General features: G+C 38.3%; 1 protein-coding gene across 2 annotated transcripts in view; it reads left to right on the forward strand.

Moving 5' to 3' along the window:
* The window catches only part of LOC131255476 (uncharacterized), a 49144-nt gene extending 42526 nt beyond the window's left edge, over positions 1-6618 (forward strand). Inside the window, exon 19 of one of the 2 annotated variants that reach the window (XM_058256205.1) lies at positions 6600-6618. In XM_058256205.1, coding sequence (XP_058112188.1) covers positions 6600-6603 — 4 coding nt within the window. In that variant the 3' untranslated portion in view covers positions 6604-6618. The other variant, XM_058256204.1, reaches the window with a different exon arrangement.
* Positions 6619-13309: the final 6691 nt, after the last annotated feature.

Here is a 13309-nt window from a genome sequence, read left to right on the forward strand (position 1 = left end):
AATTAGAATAAAAAATGTACAATGGTTGTATTTTAACAAATATTAAATCCTAATATAATTAAAATAAAAAATGTACAAGTGCCCATAAATCAGAGGTTAGAATTTCTCAACCATCCTGATTTTAGGACGGTGGAATAGAGACAGCGGGTCCCATAGTTTAGTCAGTTTAAATTGCGTGAGCACCTACATTTTGCCATCTCTGCTGCTTATGTATTGTACTCTGCCACACTATCTAAATAGTGACAGAATACGAGTTTTCTAGTCTCAGAATCTTCTCCATCACCTGCTTTACCTAATGGGCAAAATAACCAAGCTCTATGAAATCCACAAAGTTGGATATGTAACATCCACTCCGTCCATCTGGTATGTTATGGATTCAGGGTCTTGGGACAAAAAACCAGCTAGATCCACAAGTCAGGTAGGTCACCCCACAGAGAACCATAAGGATGGGATGCCAACCATAAGCTATAGCGTGGGGACACCATGATGTGTATCTTTCATCAGCCTGTTGGTCAAGCGTAAATCACTGAGATGAGTTGAGGATAGAAATTTAAAAAAAAAAAAAAAAAAAAAAACCTGAGCCAAAACTCAAGTACGGCATACTGTTTGAACGTTTTAGGAGCAATTTTACGTTCTTCTCATCTTTGTGGCTTAAATTCCCTATCAAGTTAAGCATTTTGTGCATATGGATCTCTCAACATATATATGAACTGAGAGGATTTACATATAGAAAATGGTGTGGCTAGTAAATCACTGAAATAGATTTACAAATAGAATATGGTGTGGCCCACAGAGGTAGAGGGTTTTACATTCTACTTGAAAGGTTTTATGAACAAATCTGGGCAAGTTTCCTTATGCCTAACCCTTTAAGGGTTACAACGTGTTTTAGAAGGAGCTGTGTAAACAAAACCCTATGAGACTCACCATGATGTCTATGTGGAATATCCACTCCGGCCATCAATTTCTCCAGCCCATGTTATATGTAATGAACCCAAAAATGAGGTGAATCTAAACCCTAAATGGGCCACAGCATCGGGAAAAACTTGAATAGAAATGCGCATCATTGAAACCATTTTGAGCCCACTTGATGATTATGTGCCATCCAAAACATTTGTAGACTTACATAAGTTACGATTCATCTAATTTTCAAGAAAACGTATTAACATGAGCTCAAGCCACTGCTGAACTGAGTGAATATAACACAAACTTCACAGTGGGCCTTACAAAGTTTTTTGTTACAAGACTACTTGAAAAACTCTCTCTCTCTCTCTCTCTCTACAAGACTACTTGAAAAACTCTCTCTCTCTCTCTCTCTCTCTCTCTCTCTCTCTCTCTCTCTGTGGATGCGAAATGCCTGTGTCCCCTCCCATAGGAAGTTCCTGTTGTTGGAAGCTCTATGAGGCCCATGGAGATGCCCATGAAAAATCCAACTCCATTCATGAAAATAATAGGGCAGGAGTTCTAGAATCTGGCAAATCCAAAACTAAGGTGGATCAGGCCACATGTAATAGCAGGGACTGAATCCCCACCATTAATTGGAAACTTTATTAAGGCCACAAAAGTTTTTATATTGGGATGATATTTGTGCCTACAGTTTAACTCAACAGTATTAACCTTATGAATGGTTCGAATGGCATATAAAAATCATGGTGGTGGACCTTTCCATTCTCGCTATTTTATGTTGTGTGGCCCACCTGAATTTAAGTCTCTTTCCCTTTCCAACCTGATCATAATCCAAACCCTCTACTGGACCTGACAAGATGCAGTGGTGCACCCGACAACTCCCATTCCTTAGTTGGATAGCTCATACATTTGCCCATACTAGTTGAATCCGTAGTGCAATTCAATCCTGATCAGTTGATAGCACTTTTGATGAAATCTGAATGGGTTAACTTATCAACATATTTTCATGTGTGAAAAACAGGGCCTTCAACACATGTAACATTGCCGCACACATGTGAGAGATTTGGTACATTTATTGGTTGAGGATCGGGTCCTTATCATGAACATAACTTTAAAAAATAAAATAAAAAAATCCACTCATCAAGTGGACCATGTTCAAACATTCAAAAACTCAAATCCAATTTGTTAATTTAAGTATTTGAAATTGTGGTAAATACCGCTATAGTAGAAGTAGGAATATGTCAAAGTGTCCTAGAGAGGGTGTGATTAGGACTATAAACTTTTATGACAATTTAAAATCCTATTAACCTAAGCTTGATCTAATGTGCAATTATCAAGATATATTCATTTTAACTCTACAGGCTTCCAAGCCAAGTAGAGGATTCAATCATAAGACTATTCAATATTTAAACAAGATATGACACTTAGTCTATGATGGATGAACCATGTGAAAGTGTGTGGGATGTGAGTCTTATCAGTTTCAGATATTCATATTGTCATGCTTTTATGTGATCATTCTAAGTAAACGCAATAAGAGAATATGTAAGTATCAATCCCAAACATAGTCGTTTATAGTGGTTTGGCTATGTGCCTACTCTACTTCCAGCAGACGCACTTAACCCTTGAGTGTACTGGATTTTACTAACGAAGGTTTCAAATTAGGTTCACCTCAAACCTTTCCAACCTACACAAGGTAAACATGCTTACACAAGGCAAACGTTTATGCCCTACACAAGAGCAAAGGTCCTACACAAAGCACATAGGTTTTATGTCCTACACAAGAGTAAAAGATCCACACAAGGAACATAGGTTTTATGCCCTACACAAGAGCAAATGATCCACACAAGGAACCTAGGTTTTATGCTTTACACAAGAGCAAAGGATCCACACAAGGAACCTAGTTTATACCATACAAGTCAAGGACCTACACAAAGGACCTGATTTTATGCCCTACACAAGAGCAAAGGTCCTACACTAAGAACCTAAACATACTCTCCCGTCAGAGGTCTCCTATGAGGGCTTGTATGGGGTGAGATGCACCTGTGACCCAATCCTACATAAGGAATGATCAACAGGGTCTCTGGACACTAATGACTTACAGATAAGTAGACGAGCCCCGTTCTGTACGTTGATGAAGACGATCTCCCTTAATGACGGAGATTCTTTAGCTCCCTTGATCCGCAACACTTATGATGCTCCAATGTAAGGTGACGGGTTCGGTCAGGGTTATGTTGGAATCTACTCTAATAAATGTTACTCATTTGAGAGACATAGAGATTCCAAGCTCTTAAGCATTCAAGGGATCCCAGCTCAATAATTTACCATTAAGATGGTAGTTGGAAGATCTTTGACTGAGGAAGTTCATTTACCAATCCACTCTATTGAATATCAATGATGATGGTGGATTGAAGAATAAACTCCCATGAGAAAAAGGGCTTAGGGTAGGTGGTATGCAATTACTCTCTCAAAGCTCCCTTTTTCTCCCTTTTGCAACTAAGAAAAAACTCTCCTTATAAAGGCAAAAAGCTCCAATGGGAATCAAACTGTCAGTTTTTTACTGAGTTTGATGTCATCGAATGTCTACTTTCGATGCCATCGAATATCAGTTCGATGATACGAACTCAATTGAAAAACATTCCAGGAAATTTTTGAAAGAAGATCAATGTCATCGAACCTGATTTGATGTCATTGAGATTTGAACTCCGATGTCATCGAATTACAGTTCAAATCCTTGACATTATATGTGATATTACACGAGAGCTTATTGGACACTTTTAAGCCTGTCTTCATTTTTATCAAGAATGATTTGATGTCATCGAAGTTTGAATTTCGATGTCATCGAATCCCAATTTGCTTCATCGATCATTTCAGAAGATATTCTTTGAAGGCTCGCTAGACACTTCTTTGTCCAATTTCGATGTCATCGAGGTTTCTTCGATCTCATTGAAGTTTGAATTTCGATATCATCGAGGCTAGCTCAATTCCTCAAACATTTCAGTTGATTTTCCTTTGAAGCTTGCTGGACATAGACTTGTCCAGATTCGATGTCATCAAACCTTGCTCGATGTCATCGAAATTTGAATTTCGATGACATTGAAGCTCATTTGATTCCTCGAGCAAAGTTAGAACATTTTCCAAAAAGTTTTGCTGTTCGATGTCATCGATTACTGATGTTCAATGTCATCGAAGGTATGTTCAATTCATCGAATATTTTGTCCAAATATTATGTGATTGCTGGACATAAAAGGTCTCATTTCGATGTCATCGAACATGAGTGTTCAATGTCATGGACGTAAGCTCGATGTCATCGAACTAAGCAGAAAACTTAAAAAATTTTCCTGTTTAAAAACAAGTTTTCAGACTTTTAACTCCTATGTTGTTCTAAGGCTTTTAAGGATTTATTTACCTGGGTGTTTTGGGACATGGGATGTGAGGCTTAATTTACCTGTGACGAGGTCAGAACACACATCTGGTTGAGGCAATAGCTTGTACGATCTTCATATGGGGCCCACTTGACTCATCGACTCGACCCTCACACCAATTGACAAACCAGAGTACTTTCGGTATTTAGTTGGGACCCACAGGCTTATAATTACTTGCCCTATAGGATATGGTAACTTTGAAACCTTATGGATCTACATTATGACTCAGGGAGGGACGTGAGGTCGAGCACTATTTTCCTCAAGGGGATAACTGTTCCGAATCCATGGAACTTCTATGGACTCCTCACAAAGACTTCTCGAACCCATGAGGAAAAGAATAAGAAAATTAGAAAATAAATTCTATAAAATTCAAAATTGATTAATGAATCAAATAAATGAGTTGACACCCCTTTAAATAGGGATACTAAGCTATGAAAGAAGTTTCGGAATCAAACTACAACTAAAATTCCTAGAATTCACGACTTACTATAAATAATAAACTTATTATTTACAAATGGTCGTGATGTCTACTAGTGCGCAAGGTTTATGGTCAAAAATAGTAAGTGTCCTATTTGGCTGAACCATGCTCTTCTCCTAATTATTCTAAACACTTTTCATGTTGGGCGCAACTCCTAAAGCCCAACGGATGAAGAGTTATAATCAAATTAAAACTTACTATTTATAGTAAAAACGGAATTAAAACAAGGAAACGATCGTCGATTTGATGGTATTTCGCAAATCTTGCTTGCACAACTAGGCATAGCATATTGGGTGGTTAAAGTAGCTCGTCCTACCCTAAAATCATATTTTTTACGTCCGATAACTCATTTCGATTTGAGAGATACGTCCGTTTTAAGTTCTAACGGTGCAGATCATCTCCATCTCCGATCGGGCCTTTTTTGGTCCATCTTAGTCATAAAATTATCCGCGACCCTCTCTACATCAGTCTTATCCACTTCAAAAGAACTCGTCCTTGAGTTCTTATCCTGCTACGTGTATGATACTCGGTCAGGTCCGCGACATTGAAAGTCTGCGAGATCTCCATGTCTTCCGGAAGATCAATAACGTAAGCGTTGTCATTGATCCTTCAAAGGATTAACATCGTTTCAAACTTCTTATTCTTTAACTTGTTGTACGTACCGGTTGGAAATCTCTCCTTGCGTAGATGGACCATAACTTGGTTGCCTACCTCGAACACCTTTTGTTGCTGATGCTTGTTGTCTTCCTCCTTGTACTTATCGTTCGAGGCGTGTAACTTGTCTTGTACCTCAGCATAAATGCCCATGATCCTGTTTTCCAAATGTTATGCTGCAATGTTCATACTTGGGAGCTTGGGCAAAGGGACTAAGTCAAGTGTGTGGCGAGGCACTCGGCCATAAATACCCTGGAATGGGGACTTTTCTGTCGAGTGGTTTACCATGTTGTTGAATGTAAATTCTGGTTAAGACAAGGCTAAATCCCACTGCTTTGGCTTTTTTCCTGAAATACATCAAAGGGGGTTCCCCAACGTGCAATTCACAACTTCAGTTTGCCGTCAATCTGTGAATGGTAAGCACTACTAAACAGAAGTCGTGTACTGAACTGGTTCCACAAAATCCACCAAAAGTGGCTAATGAACTTCCTGTTATGGTCAAAAGTGATAGTCTTGAGGACCTCGTGTAGCTGCACGACCTCTTTGAAGAACAAATTTTCCACGTGTGTCGTGTTGAGGGTCTTCTTGCGTGGTATGAAGTGAGCCATCTTCAAAAAACGATCTACCACCACGAACACCAAATCCATGCTACGCTGTGTGTTCATGGGAGACCCAATACAAAGTCCATCGATAAGTCCTCCCAAGGGCCATCATGTATAGGTAACGGTGTGTAGAGGCCCGTATTCTCAGATTGCCCCTTAGAGACCCGACAAACATGATAATGCTACACCGCTCTACCCACATCACATACTAATTGTGGCCAGTAGTATCGTTCTTCAATAAGTGCTTGTGTTTTGTCCCATCCAAGGTGTCCACTAAGGCCACCTCCATGTAGTTCTTGGATGATCGTCTCCCTCAACGAGCTTTTGGGGATGCACAGTCAATTCCTTTTAAAAAGGAACTCATCTTGCATATGTAGGTCATTGGAGGTAAGCAGACCAAGAATAGTCTAATTTCTATTTTCTTGAAAATTGCTTCAATTCTCAATGACGGTAAATTTTTTTTCTAGAGCAATTAAAATCCAAAGCATGTTGAGCCACCACTCTAATCATATTCATTGAAATCACTTTTTTGGAGTGCAGTTAGCAAGCAAAACGTGAGCCTCTCCTCTTTAATTAAGACAAGGTAGGGCCATGATGGGATGCAATTATCCAAAAAGAAACTTACCTCTTGTAACTAATGCTGTCAAAATCATTATCATATTGCAAATCGTAATTGGGGTTGAATCGTATCGGGTCATAAATTGTAAGTTTTTTTTAAAAAATAAAATTTTTAAAAAATATATAAATAAATCATAAAAAATTAAAGACTTTAATACTATCATGACATGGTATTACTTAAAAAAGATAGACGATTCTTATCTTTCCCTTTTTTATTTTTTATTTTTTATTTTTTTGCCTTTCTAGAAATTCTCCCAGAAAAAAAAAAAATACCAAGATCCTTTATTTATTTATGTTCTTGTTATCTTTCTTGAATATAGAATCGTATTAGAAAAGCGGCATCTGGTTCTGTAGACCGACGAAAAAAGATATTTTGATTTCTAACCATCATTCCACAATACATATACATCATGATAATCATAACCATCCATTAAAACATGCCAGATAGGTCGTAAATCAATTTAGTTTTTCGATCAGTTAAGTAAAAAATCATACAAAAAACACTACCATTTAACATTGAAGAAAAAACTATATAATTTAATCTCTTGTAAAGAATAAAATAACATAATTTACATAATTTTCTAAATGATCTTTATATTTTTTAAAAGATTTTTTTACTAAACAATTCTTAAAGCCCTTGCCAATTTAAAATCAAAAAATGAAAGAGAAAAGCTTAAAATAGAAGAAAACAAGTATAATTTGAATCGTAATTCAGGATTTGAATTGTAAATCATAGAAATTCAAATCATAAATCGTGAGATTCATATAAAAAAGGGATTCAAATAATTTTACTTGAAATTAAACTCAAATCCTAAATCATAGAATTTTGACAACACTGCCTGTAACAATGTTCCTAGAGAATAGCATGTCATCATTACAAGTTATGGAAGTGCAATTGGCTTCGATTTTCTTCATCAAATAAATGCACTTTGCATTTTCTAAAATTTGTGCATTGTGCATTGTGGGGTCTACTTAAATTTTCTTTTATTTCTATGATCCAAACCGTTGACGATGAGGGACCCATAATGGATGCGCAATTGCCCAAAAGCCTCCTAAGTTGAATGTATACATCATGCCACTAGAAGCTAGGAGGTTTCTGGTGCATCCTCCATTCATAATAGAAGCTTAATATCAAATAATAGGGATCACCAAGCAGTGGGCCCACATTGGAAGGTCTACATTTTCTGATGATTGGAATGCTATGTAATTCATCGTAGTGGGGGTAGGTCGGGACAGATTTCAGGCCCAAGTTGTACTGTGACACTAAAAAAAAGTGGAGAGGATCCTCTCACACCAGGCATACTTTAGAAGGCTCCAATTGCAGGCATCTCAAATAAAGGTTTTCCTAACGGAATTAAAATAAAACAACAAGCTTATTTTCAACAAATGCGATGGATAGTGAATGAACCACACATGAAAATTCAATACCTTCTAGAATCTAGGAGATGCACTTGATCTGGACCATCCAATTACTTGGCCACATTTTGTATGGACCATAACCAAAACCCATTTTGATTAACTAATGTTAATAGTTGGATTGATAGACCTGCTGTGGACAATGTCAATAATCCAATTGGAAGCAACATCCAAGGGGTTAGCATATGAATTTAACAATCCAAAGTCACACACAAGATTCCTTTTGGTGGTCCATTTGAGGGCACAAATCAGATCGTTAGGATTGTTGGATGAGTCTAATTTGAGTAATGACCTATTTAAGATGGTGGTTATAATATTCTACACATGACATAGTTACAAACACATGCTATATATAATAATCAAGCTTAATATGTGATCCAACATGCCTACACAACCCAAATACATAATAAGTTTCAGCCTAGTTCTCTTTGTTCATGGGGAGCTAAGCTTCTACTTAGCAGCTGAGGTTAGGCATGGATTAAAAATACCATCCCATGTTTTGCTTAATACATTTCACTGATTGTGCTTGGTGTAATCTTTTTATTCCCAAAAGGAGGTATTAGTTTGAAGAGGTAATGGGGATTTATGATAGTTGTGGAAGTTTGATTTGGCTGCCAACTCAACACAAGCCTCCTTATCTAGCCTTAGGATTGGTAATGTGAACACAAAACATATAGTACAACAAGAAAAAGATGAGCTATAACGTCTCGAAAAAATCCGTACAAAGACCCGAGTATCACCTCAGGCAGAAATCACTCAGGACCAAATCCTTTAGAAATTAGACGAGAATTAGCTAGTGCTACGCTAGAGTACCTGTAAAATTAGCACTACATACTTTATATATGATCTACAAGACTCAAAACGTGTAGAATCGTTAACACTACATTACCTTAAAACTTAGGACCCATCTCTAAACCCGGTTGCTCTTGGGAGCACTTTGGAACTCCGTATCGAACCTGGACCACACGTCGAAAGTCCGATTATCCCAAAACTATACGGTTATGACCGCATTACTGAACTTGACAATCATATCAGAAATCAAGTCCTAACAGTACCTAGAAACACACAACTTGAGCCCCGGAGTGAAGTGTGTGAGAAACGTGAATATCTTTAGGAAATGAAATGAAACTTAAGTGAATTGCGTCGTTTCACTTGTAGGCCAAATTTAAGGATTCAAACTGTCGAAATCTGACCCAATTACACCTTCGGATCAAAGAAAAATTTCAACACATGTTAGTACACTTGGGGCCCTGATCGAGTATCGGTGACCGTTGAATTGAAACTGGTCTGCCACGGGTAAATCCGATAGGACCGAAAATTTAACTCGACCTAGATCCAATATCAGGGAGCTTAAGTTCGACCGCATGCAGAAAAGGGGCCTCCAGAAGTGCTCCGTTGGTTTGGAACAGACGCTATTTGGCTGTAACCTAAGTATACCTTGGCCCTGGGGCCATTTTCATCAATCCTGGGCCTATATAAGGGTCTTAAACCCTCTCCCTCTCATTTCATACGAATTTGGAAAACTTTAAGAGAGAAAAGAGAGAAAAGAGAAGGAAAGAGAGAAAGTGAGAGAGAGAGTCGACGTTTCTTCCTGGGATTCAATCCCGCCGCTCCACATGCTTAACTACCATTCCTGTATTGCTATTCCTGCGATTCTGATTCCGTTCTTAGGTAAGTAAACCTAACCCTAATCTGTTTTAGGGTTTCCAATAGTGTAAGTGATGAAATAGCTAACCTATTTCATGTTATAGGTTGTTGTGGTGCCGTAGACAAAGACTTAGCTTTTAAATTGAGTTCGTTACGAGTCTACCGCCGAAAGGTGCGGATTATAAATATTTAGGTTATGATTTTCAAGGCTTTTAATGTCAGCTAATGATTTATGACTGACTTGAGTGCTATCACATGCGTAGATACGATGTTTCCCGCACTTTACACATAGATATGAACTATGTTGAATATAATGTATTTTACGTGTTTATTGATATGTCTGAATGAATATGGAATTTGAATTTGTGCTTGCCATGATTATTAGCTATGGATATATGCTTGTTGTATATGTGGCAACTCTTTTGTAAAAGGGGCTTGCCGGGATGTGTGTTGTAACTAGTCTATTACATGTGTGTAATATGTGTAGGCTAAGTGTTTGATAAAATGCCTGAATGAGGAAATGTTTGTTTAAATGTATGCAATAAGGGTGTTGAGATAGGATTCTCAATTCCCTTAACTACGGCTATAGTTTCCTTTATGTAACCTACATCGCTACTACGTGCTTTATGGCTGAAATGCCTATGTATGCTAACATGTACCCTATGTGTTTGTTGAAATGCTCATATGAGATTTGTATTTGAGTTCAGTTGCCACATGCTATTTGGTTTAATGTGAATGCTATTGTTTGAAATGTGATTGGGGTTACGATATAGTCCAGGCAATCGGTAATGGTTTACGATAGGTGTCCGTACTACTTAGTCACGATAGACATGCCCGATGAATCCGAGTCGTACGCTGATAGTCGACAGTGGTTAGGCCATGTGGAGTGCTTACACACTCCATGTCGATCGGCTTGACATATCCTCGTACTAGTCGAGCTTGTCAAGTAACCCGATTGACCTGATGTATGTTCACTATGTATGGACGCTACTACTTGAACCTAAGGTACCAAACTCACCAGTGGAAACCCCGTTAACCTTGGTACCTCGATCCGCTAAGACTCATGAGCTGGACATGGTGGTATGAGATACTGTGGTCGAGCTGTCGGCCTACACTGGGGTGACGAGCCTCACCGTAGTGTTCAGTGAGCAACACAGCCTCGTGAGCCAAATACGATGGTATGAGACACTGTATTCGAGCTGTCGGCCTACACTGATCAGGTGACGAGCCCCTTGTAGTGACCTTGAGTATACTTTGAGACTGCGTAGAGGTGATGAGCTTTTCCGTAGCAACTAGAGTACAAACTAGGCCTACACTGATCAAGTGATGAGCCCTTTGTAGCGACCTAGAACTGTAACATCATATGAGATTTACTAGGACTGATGACCCTAGAATGGATCATCGTTTGAGATTTGATATAAGAGAGGTACCTTAGTTTCCCAATCATGCTGTATGAAAAGATCTAATAAGAACTTGACAATCATGTTCATACACCGCATTGCATATGCCTTTGGCGTTGGAGTTGAGTGCTGTGGAAGGGATGCATGCCGCGACCGTGAGATGAAGTTCGCAGAGGGAGTGCAGGCGAGGGCATACATCATTAATACATAATATCCTTGCATTAACTAGAGTACTTAGGAATGCTTGTTGTATTGCTTTATCATTATTGCTTGACTGAATTGATAACATGTTAATCTTTGCTTTATAACTCCATTGAGTTGATCACTCACTCCCACGTTCCAGGACGGTATTATACACACCAGCCAGATTCTTTCTTAGCTGCAGGTGGTGGCAATGCCTACGAGGCGGAGCCAGACTTCGAGGATGACGATGAGGCATTCTCCTACATGTAGCTATCGGGCGAGTTCATGTGAGTCGTGTCCTGATTGTCGTGGCTACATGGATACTAACTAGATGCCCTTACACTATTATTCGATATTTTAGAGCACACATGTATATTCATTTTATACATTTTAGGAGTATACATGTATATATTTAACCTGGTAACATGATCACACTTCGGAGACATACTATAGTTCGTATATCTTATACATGTATTACAGTCTTCCGCTTGCAAAACTCACTTGTGTCTAGAGTATGATATGTTGTTTTGGTATAATCCCATTCATGTTTAATGTACTAATACGGACAACATTTAATCATCATTAACTATATTGCATAAGTGATGTGTTGGAACTTGGGAGTTGGGCCTATGCTCGACCCTCGATTTCAAGCCGTTACATAAGCCTATAACGTGATAAATGGATGTTAGATACTTTTTAATGGTCCCTGCCTTAATAACTTTGGCCTTATTATGACCAATTTTTTCTCACAAAAGGACACAATAATGACTTAGAGAGTCAATAGAAAAGCAAGGCCACATAATGTGATGGATCGATGTCAAGTAACTTTCTTTAGGTCCTTCCTAAATAGCATTGACACTACCATGACCGACTTAAAGCATAGTTGGGCTTAATGATGAAAAAAACATCTTAGCAACTTGAAGACTTAATAGTGGAGGGGAAGATAATGGGGTTTATGAGGTGGTGGATGAATCAATATGCTAACAATTTTCCATTCTTCTATGACCATTAGGTCAAATTAGTGACTTGAAAAGTCAATAAAAAAGTGGGGCCCATAAAGTGGCTAATGAATTTAAGTACCTTTCCAAGGTTCTATATTTTATATTATCATGGCCAACTTTTCGTCACAAAAGGACAAGGTGGTGACTTGAAAAGTTAATACAAAAGTTGAGCCCACACCATGACAAATGGATTTAAGTACCTTTCAATAGTCCATACATAATAATTTAGACTACGACGACCAACTTAAAAGTAATGACTTGAATACCAGTAATGTGGGGGACATAATAGTGACTTGAAGCTTAATTGTGGAGAGTAATGAATGTTAGGTACCTTTCCATGGTCCCTCCCGGAATAGCTTTTGTACTATCATGATCAACATTTTCCTCAGAATATGACAAATTAGCGACTTGAAGGGTCAATAATGAAGGATAAGATGGTGGGTTAATGAGACGATGGAAGTATTGTTATCTGAATAATTTTCCATGCTACTATGACTAACTTTTTCTTACAAAAGAGTAAAATAATAACTTGATGAGTTAATACGTGACTTCCAATAGTGTTTGAATTCATTCAATCCAAACATAAATTCTATTGATGTCTTATCTCTTTAAGTAATTGAATAACTTTGGGGATGGCCCTTTGCATAAATAGGGCACTCATTTGCAGAGACAAGTATGTAAAATCTCTCATCCCAACCCCCATCTACACTACTTAGACCCAGATTCTTCCTAGCCTGATTTTGGCATCAGAGGGTCCCCTGCTCTAGCCAAGGTCTCCTTTGTCTTCCTCCTATGTAGGCATACAGGGCTCATCGTGAGTACTCGGAGCTTGGAGGGGGTGAGCCAGATTTCTGCATCAACATTGCTCATGCAATACTGACATGTTTCCATATTCCAAGGGTGTGATACGTGCATCAATAGATTCAAAACTGCGCAATATTTAAATCACTGATTACAAGAAAGATCAATGATATGGACTCTGATT

This window comes from Magnolia sinica, chromosome 9, assembly GCF_029962835.1.
Source record: "Magnolia sinica isolate HGM2019 chromosome 9, MsV1, whole genome shotgun sequence".
NCBI lineage: Eukaryota > Viridiplantae > Streptophyta > Magnoliopsida > Magnoliales > Magnoliaceae > Magnolia > Magnolia sinica.